This window comes from Spermophilus citellus (genome assembly GCF_964194105.1).
Source record: "Spermophilus citellus genome assembly, chromosome: 2".
Lineage (NCBI taxonomy): Eukaryota > Metazoa > Chordata > Mammalia > Rodentia > Sciuridae > Spermophilus > Spermophilus citellus.
In genome coordinates, this window is record NC_138183.1 from 239,665,456 (window position 1) to 239,674,410 (window position 8,955).

An 8,955-nucleotide genomic window follows, 5' to 3' on the forward strand; every position below is an offset into this window, starting at 1 on the left:
AAATATTGAGAAGTATTAAATATTCACAAGCATTAATTTGAAAGTTGACACAAATCATGAATAATTTGCATTAAAGTAATTTACATTTCATAGGAAGATTTTAGTATGTTCAAATTTAGATAGCTAAAAAGTGCCTTTACTATGTTTGCCTTCTATTTTGCTTTTCTCTTCAAAAACACAACTTTTTATGGATATTTTATTGCGATAAATGTAACCGAGGATAAATTTTGTAATACTTGAAAACTGCAATAATAAAATGTGACATAAGAACGTGATGTTTATGAACCTATATAGAGACTGCAAAATATAAAAACTCCAAATTGTCAAATGTACAGAAGGCAACATCATTTACTATTTGTCACCTATAGAACACTCAATTTAACAAGCAGAATAGCATTATTTTCATATGTCTACAAAATACAAGTCAACATAGATTATGTGGTGAGACATAACGTTAGTTGATCAGTTTTAAAGAATTTAAAATCATACACAATATGCTCTCTAATTGAAGTATAAATAAACTAGAAATCAATGACAGAATGATAGTAGGGAGTCTCCAAAGGCTTGATATTAAAGATAGTCAGAAATACCCTTCAGATAAAAAAGAAACTCAAATTCCAAAGGAATACAGTGAATGAAAATGAAAAGGCAGCATACCAAAACTTGTTGGACACAGCTAAAGTAGGATTAGGAATACACACACACACACACACACACACACACACACACACACCCTAGGGATTGAACCTAAGGCTTCACACATTCTAGGCAAGCTCTCTACCACTGAGCTACAACCACAGTCCCAAGAAGGAAATTTATACTTTAAATACATATATTAGAAAGAAAAAAATCTGAAATAAGTAATAATCAGAAGGTATAACCAGCAAGACTTGGAAACTCAGAAGAAAGGGTCAGTTAAAGATTCATCAAAAGAATATACACAGAAATAAATTGTATTTTAAAATTTCAGAGCAAAATGTTTTTTAACACATGAACTGTGACTTGATGAGTGATAAGTAGTAGGTCAATGTCAAATGACCTAATCTTATTATAAGTAGAGTCCTAAAAAGGAGAAAATGTATTTGAAGGAATATGTGAAATATTTCCATTTTTGATTGTAAGTATCAGTGATCTCCAAGAAGGAATATAAAAGTAAGTCATACATAGGTACATCACATTGAAATAAGTATAAAGGACCAATGTTAAAATTAGAGACAAAAAGTCATATTATACCATTATATACAAATGAACAAGGTAATGATGTCTGACTTCTTTCAGAAACTATGGTATTGATGCACAAAAGAAAAGCATATTGAAAGTAAGGAAAAGCAGTGTCAATACAGAATCCTGTATTAAGTGAAGACACCCTGCAAAACCAGCTAAAACAATGACCTTTCCTGCTAATCAAAAGCAGACACATGACCAGAGAACTACATCGTGCTCAAGAAAAAACATATTATATGGAAATTCAAAACTCCAGGAAGAAATAGAGAGCGCTAGAATATGTAATCACGTAATATTTTCCTTTCGAAATTCTTGAAATATAATTGACTACTTAAATCCAAAAAGTAAAGAATGCTTTGCAAATTTTAAATCATACATGGTAGGAAAATATATAGCAATTAAATTTAAAAAATCAATATAAATAGAATTATACCTTTTAATGTTCTTATATATCCAGTAATTTTACTTTAATTCAAAATAAACTTTAACAATATATTTTAGACAAAATGTACTTAATTTCTATTTATTATGTTATTTACTAACTAGTCACAATAATATTTTATTATAATCTCAGAGACTAAAAAAAAAAAAAAAAACTATTAACAATAGTAATTGCAGGTGCCATTTTATAGCCAAAAGTGTTCTGGTATCTAGCTCAGCTTGAAACCATCTGGGAGTCCCCATTGTATCCTAACAAAGGTAAATATATGAATAATTTTAAAAGTCAGCTCTTCCTGGATCCATAGGAGAAATGCGGTCAGAAGGTACACTACTACTCCAAAACTGGAAAGAGTAACAGAAACGGAATCATAAGCTACTGGAGCAAAAACCCAGGGGTAGTAGAAAGCTCTACATTAACTGGTGCTGGTGCAGAAAAGCATCAACTGTTAACTGGCAAACATTGGGAGGCTCAGAGTAGACAAGAGATTAATGTCAGGGGCATCTCCTGTGAGTTTTACCTGCTGGAACTCTATGCAGTTCCCACAGTAAGCATTTGCAGAAATTTTCTTGTCCTCCTATCAGAAATATCAGATAAAGGAACCAGTTTGAAATACTAAAGTGCATTCTGTTTTAAAAGGTGAGCCTTTAGGAAAACACTAGCTAACAGTCTAACTTGCTGAGATGTTATCGGAGCCAACTGGCCTAGAGTTGAAAAAATCCAACTCCAGTCCCCTCAGCCATCCTGTCCAACCTCAGAAGGGGGGATTATGAAGCACTTGTGAATCACAGTCCAGGGAACAGGCTCACTGCTACACTGAGACTTACCATGAGACTATAGTACGCTTCTACTGACAACTTAACCCACAGTGCTAAAGAGCTATTTATATGCCTATAGAAAAATATTTACACAGTATAATAAAAAGTAAAAACAAAGAAAAACAAAGAACACAGTTTTTTTTTAGAGAGAGAGAAGAGAGAGAGAGAGAGAGAGAGAGAGAGAGAGAGAGAGAGAGAGAGAGAGAGAGAGAATTTTAATATTTATTTTTTAGTTTTCGGCAGACACAACATCTTTGTATGTGGTGCTGAGGATCGAACCCGGGCTGCACGCATGCCAGGAGAGGGTGCTACCGCTTGAGCCACATCCACAGCCCCAAGAACACAGTTTAAAAGACAATGTAGACAGCAGAACTAGAAGCAGATTGGCAGGGCTGTCAGTATTTTCAGACCAGGAATTAAACAAATATGATTGATATGCCAAGGACTTTAGCCATTCAAACCTCTTAGAACAAATACACAAGACTAGGTGGCTCAAATATTTATTTCTCACAGTTCTGGAGACTAGGAAGTTCATTATTAAGGTGTCAGTTGATTTGATTGTTGGGAAGGGCCTCTTGCTGATTTTTAGGTGTCCATCCTCTTGCCAAGTTCTCTATGGCAGAGAGCAGAGAGGGAGGGAATAAGGGTCCTGTCTCTTGTTATCATGGCACCAATTAATTCCATGCATGAGGACTCTTCCTTTACTAATTGAATTACCTCCTTAAGCTTCCATCTCCTAATGGCATCTCAGCTGGGGTTAGGATTTCAACATGTGAGCTGTGAATTCATGACATGAAAACCTTGCTGTGGACTGAAAGCACAAGAATGTACAAGATGGGAAATGTAAGCAGGAATTGGCAGGCCCCGTATCTAGGTCCATGAAATTTATCGTGAATCCTGGACCCACTGAGATGGGTCTCTTGATTATGTGAGGGTGGATGTGTCCACAGGGGCCAGTCTAATCTACAGGGGCTGCTAAGTACTAGATTAGGCCTTGTTCCTCTACCACTGAGATGACCCAATAGCCTCAGTGCCTAAGACCTGGCCTGGAGACTGAATCTCCAGATGAGCTTGTGAGTCTGTGGTGACTGGCTTGGAGCCTGGGTTTATAGGGGTGATACTGGAATTTCAGTTCATGGGAAATATCCTGGCCTTGGGGTCTGCTGGAGTAAACTTGGACCACTAAGGTTAGCCTGCAAGTTGGGTATGTGGATGCTGATCAGGAAGCTAGTGCCCTTGGGGGGAAAGCTGGAACCTGGCTCAACAAGAATGGTTCAGAGGCCTGACATTGGGGGAGCTGGTCTAGCAATGGGGACTACTAGGAAAAGACTGGCCCCTTAATTTGCATTTGGTGTGGCTGAAGGGGCTGGCCTTCAGTGTGAGGTCATGGTGACTTACATGCCGCTTATTGGACAAGGAGTCTGTATCCACAGCACCAGTCTGTGCCTGAGGTCAGGGGGACTATCCTGGAACAGAAATGGGCCCAGAACCTGGGATCACAGGATCCTGTTTGGCATGAGGGAGGGCTTGGAAGTTCAGTCTATGGTACCATTCTGGAGTCTGTGTCTGCAGGCTTTGTCTTGGACTCTGATTCAGTGGTGCTGGCCTGATGAATTGGGTCACAGCAGCCAACCTGGTGCTGGAGTGGGCCTGAATCCTGGTGCTATGGGACAGGCTTGGATCTGGGGCTACAGAATCTTGCCTGACAATAGGGCAGACTTGGAAGTTCAGTCCATGGCTGCCAGCTTGGAGCTTATACCTGAAGGGTCTACTTGGAGACTGAGTTTGTGGGTACCAGCCTGAACTAGGGTTCTCGGACCATTCTAGTGCTTGGGGCCAAGATCAGTCATTTGGTGGGATTGGTCTAGAGCTTAGGGCTACTCGAATTGGGCTAGTGGTGAGTCAGGCCCCAATATCTTCCAGGCAGGCCTAGAGTCTGGGCCTCTGGTACCATGGTGAGCAAGAAGCTCAGTCCACAGGTACAGGGACTAGAATCTGGAGCTCTAAGAGTCTGCACAGCACTAGATTTCACTGAGGCAGGCCCTGCTTAGGGGTCTAGGGCAAAGTGCAGTGCTCCCTTCCCTCTTCTGTCCTGACAGGGAGTCTTTCTCTTCATGCCTGGGGATGTGAAAATGGGTGACACCCATAAAATAAAACTGTTCTTCCTGCCTTTTTCAATTCATCTTTTCTAATGTCCGTGTTACACATTCAGGTGCTATAAACACTTACTTAGTTACTTTAACTATTATGAAGAGATATTTGTACATTGACAGTTGTTCAAATTGATATTTCTATGGGAGGAGGAATGACAGAAGTTTGTATTTCATCCATTTGATGATGACATTACCTCAATTTGTAACTTCTGATTAATAAAAATTTCACCTACAGGTTATTAAGGATAGCTTACAATAATCTCCATCATTTACAACGTGAGTAGGAAAACTACATTGTGTCACACTATTTTCAAATCTTAATTTGTTACAGATCTAAAAAAAAATACACAACAGATACATTTTTTCCACATTTCTTCATTTTTTAATTGCAATGGAAACCTCAGAAAAGAAGTTCTTCATTCTCTGTGTCTATAACAGATGTCTCAGTTGAGATACCCATTTCCTAAGAGAGGGCACAACAGCTGAATCATGCAGTGTTTCTAATTTGCTTCAAGATCAGTAACATAATGTTCCTTTTGTCTTGGGTTATGAAGGACAAAATAACTTTTAGAATATCAGAGCTGGGAAGGACCTAGGGATCATCTGGTTCACTTCGCTTGTGAACAGTCTCAGAAATGTAAATCAACGGAAAGAAAATGGCCAGGGGTCTTCTCTCTTCAAGGCTTGCAACTGTGGGTGACACACATCTCTCTGCACCTGATGTTTCCTGACATTGATTCAGTGAAGAGAGCAAGATCAGGCAAGTGATTCCAAAACCAGAGGCTTCAATTCTTTTCAAATAATTTTTTGGGGTCCCACACTTTCCTCATGGCATTCTTCATGTCTGTGTTTCTCAGTGTGTAGATGAGAGGGTTGAACAAGGGGGCAATCATGGTGTAAAACAGAGCAAACACTTTGTCATCACTGAAAGAATCGGCCATAGGGACATAGGTGAAGATGAGGGGCAAGAAGAACATGAACACAACGGTGATGTGTGAGCCACAGGTGGAGAGGGCTTTGCGGCGGCCCTCAGATGAGTGAGTCCTCAAAGTGAACAGGATGATGATGTAAGAAATTACCAAGGCAACAAAGGTCAAAATGGACAACACCCCTGTGGTGGTGACAATTATAATTTTCAAGAGCCCCGTGTCCATGCAGGCCAACTTCAACAAGGGGAAGACGTCACAGAAATAGTGGTCTATCTGATTGGGGCCACAGAAAGGAAGTTGAATAATAATTAATACCTGCATCAGTGAATGGGCAAAGCCTCCAACAACAGAAGCCATCACAAGAATATAGCACACCCGTCTGCTCATGATGACCATATAGTGAAGGGGTCTACAGATGGCTACGTAGCGATCATAGGCCATGGCCACCAAGATAAAGATCTCAGTGGCTCCAAAGAAGTGGGCATAAAACATCTGGGACATGCAGCCACTGAAAGAGATGGTCTTCCACTGAACCAATAAGTCTATGATCAGTTTGGGGACCACTGTGGAAGTAAAGCAGACATCCATGAAGGACAGGTAGCTGAGGAAAAAATACATGGGTTGCTCACCAAGGTGGCTTCCCCTGATGGTGAGAAGAACAGCCAGGTTTCCTGAGAGAATTGCAAGATAGCAAAGTGAAAATATCACAGAGCAGGTAGCCTTTGCATCCTCATTACTAAATAGTCCCAGGAGAATAAATTCAGTAATGTTTTCATATTCCATTGTTTCCATGGGTTCGATTATTTAAAGGGAGAGGTTAATATACCTGAAACACTAGACCAGTGGAAATCATAGATTTATATTCAAAACCATGTGTTTGTTTAGTAAATGTATATATTGATTGTTTATTATGAATCATCCAGAATAATCAGCACTAGGGGTAGAGCGATGGATAATATACATAGAAAACGTACAAATAGAATGCAGTTCATTAGGGCAGACACACTCTCACAATAATAGCACAGACAATAAATTAATTGTGATTGCAATTAATTTCAAACCCTCACACTTACCATGAACATCAGGGTGAATACTTTAAACACACAACACAGTTTTCCAGTTTAATTTTAAGGTACATTTCAGTATTACAGTTTAATAGTAGCTTTGAAATCTCCAGGGAGTTTTAAAAGTCAAGAGTTGTCTATTCTTCAAAGGCATAATGGATATTCAGTTCTTTTATACTGATAAATTTAAACGTCGATCATGTCTAGTGACACTATTCTTCAGTTAACTCATTATGTCAAATATTAACCTTCTGGATAACAATCTCATAAAGTGCCTTTATGAATTAAAATGAAAAAAACAACAACAACATTTTTTTCTTTTCTTTTTCTTTTTTTTCTTTTCTTTTCTTTCTTTTTTTTTTAAGTGGGAGAGGAACAGAAACAAGCCAATATTCAGAGAAGAGGGTTAATCTCTTGTATGAGCCTCCAAAATTGCTATTGCTTCCTAGACACTACCTTATTTCCAAGTTCATTTTACAGTCTCATCCAGGACTTCTCAAGTTCTCACCATGTTTGTCCTGTTGTCAGATTTTCTAGCTTTTCTTTTTGCAATATCTCACTTGCAGAGAAACTTACATTCAGAGATTTTTCTTCATTTCATATTTTTCATTACCTTGGATCTCTGAATTCAATCACATTTTTTTTTAATTCACCAGGCTCACTATATGTTCATTGTCAAATCCTGGAATGTGCCAGTAAAAAAAAAACAAAAAGAAGAAGAAAGAAAGAAAGAAAGATTTATTTGATGCAAATTACCACACTACATCTCTTATTTCCTTTCTGCAACCTGGAGTAACATTGACAAGCTTGACATTTTATAGACATGTGATTCAAAGCCCATTTATGAACCTTAACAGATTCTGGTTTAATTTTTTTTTTTTTTTTTTGGTGGGGTGGCACTCTTTAGAAGTGTTGCAAAAGTGCAATTGCAATGGACCTGAATTTTTTGAGTAAAAGATTGAAAATTGTTAAACCTATACCATCCCTGAAAATGGAAAATTATCCTTGAATATGGAATTTTATTGGAAATATAAAAAGATGAAAACCAGTAAATATATTTGTGGTTTATGGTGGCGAAAGAATGTAGTAAAAAAAAACTTAGTTTGTCCCAAATTAACTGATACAGTCAATAATTAAATCCAGAATTGTGACAAAAGTTTTTAGTAAAATTTGAAAAGTACATTTCAAAATTCAGCACGAGTCAATATTCAGCATAGATTAAGACATCTTTTCGAAAATTGAAGTATATGAAAAATGTATGACAAGTAAAGAAATGTTATTAAATACAGATGACAGAACTCAAACACAGGCAAAAAACACTTAAATACATTAGATTTAATCTATGTTTAAAGTAACATTTCAAAATACTGGATTGCTCTGTAACTAATATTTAACAAGAAAATTTGTAATAAAATATATAATACTCCTAAATATAATATATGACAGAATTCCATATTAAGAAATTATTTTAAAAAGTAAAAAAAATGGTCTTGAACTTTTACATAGTTATACATTATACTCCCTATTTGAGATCACAGTACAACAAAAAAATCTATCCTTGACACCACTTTAAAAGAGCCAGAGTCTAGCCTGTTTTGGAGCCATTCTAACATGAAGTAAGGTGGGAGGCAGGGATCTTTACAAATAACATAATACCACATTAAATCTGAGACATGAATCAAAGAAAGGCTAAGAGAGCTCTTAACTTTTTCTGTTTGTGGAAAAAGTGCCAGAATACTTCTATGTTTTACAGTGTCACCTTAAACAGCTCAGGCTCTCTGTATTATCTTCCAAAAATGCATTTGAATTCCAATTCCAGTGTGAAGGGTAATGCAAAATTTGATGTATAACTTTTTATAACAGGTTACTTTATCTAGGTATAAAACATCAAATGACAGGAATAAATGCCAACCAAATTTGCCATTTTTATACAAATCTGAAACTTTTGCAACACATAATTTTAGTTTAGAGAACACCAACTTGGCAAAGTCCTCTCCTAAAGTTTACCTTTAACTAAGTTTAACTTTTAAAGTATAATTTAGAATCCAGAGTGTACTATAACAATAATCAAAGGTCTTCTTGAGTTAACAAAATTCAAAATATAGCCTTAAATATTTTATACATTTATAAAACAGTGTTAATGATCAGAAATTGACTTAGTCAAAGCAAACAGATGTAAGACAGGTCTTCAATTGACAATGTGGCCCTTCTTCGTAAGATGCAGTGTATAAAAGACAGCACTTATTGGTTATCTCACCAGTGAAATTGCATCAACTTTTTAAAATAAACTTTTACATAATACATAGAAAAGGCTTAGACAGGTATAGT

At 37.0% G+C, this 8,955-nt stretch overlaps 1 protein-coding gene across 1 annotated transcript; it reads right to left on the bottom strand.

Annotated features, from left to right (window-relative positions):
- Nucleotides 1-5,419: 5,419 nt before the first annotated feature.
- On the bottom strand, nt 5,420-6,346 carry LOC308641821 (olfactory receptor 4P4-like; the record flags this gene model as incomplete). Its single annotated transcript, XM_081280408.1, has 1 exon — nt 5,420-6,346. One exon carries the CDS (start codon nt 6,344-6,346, stop codon nt 5,420-5,422), a length of 927 nt encoding a protein of 308 aa, XP_081136534.1.
- Between the last annotated feature and the right edge of the window lie 2,609 nt (nt 6,347-8,955).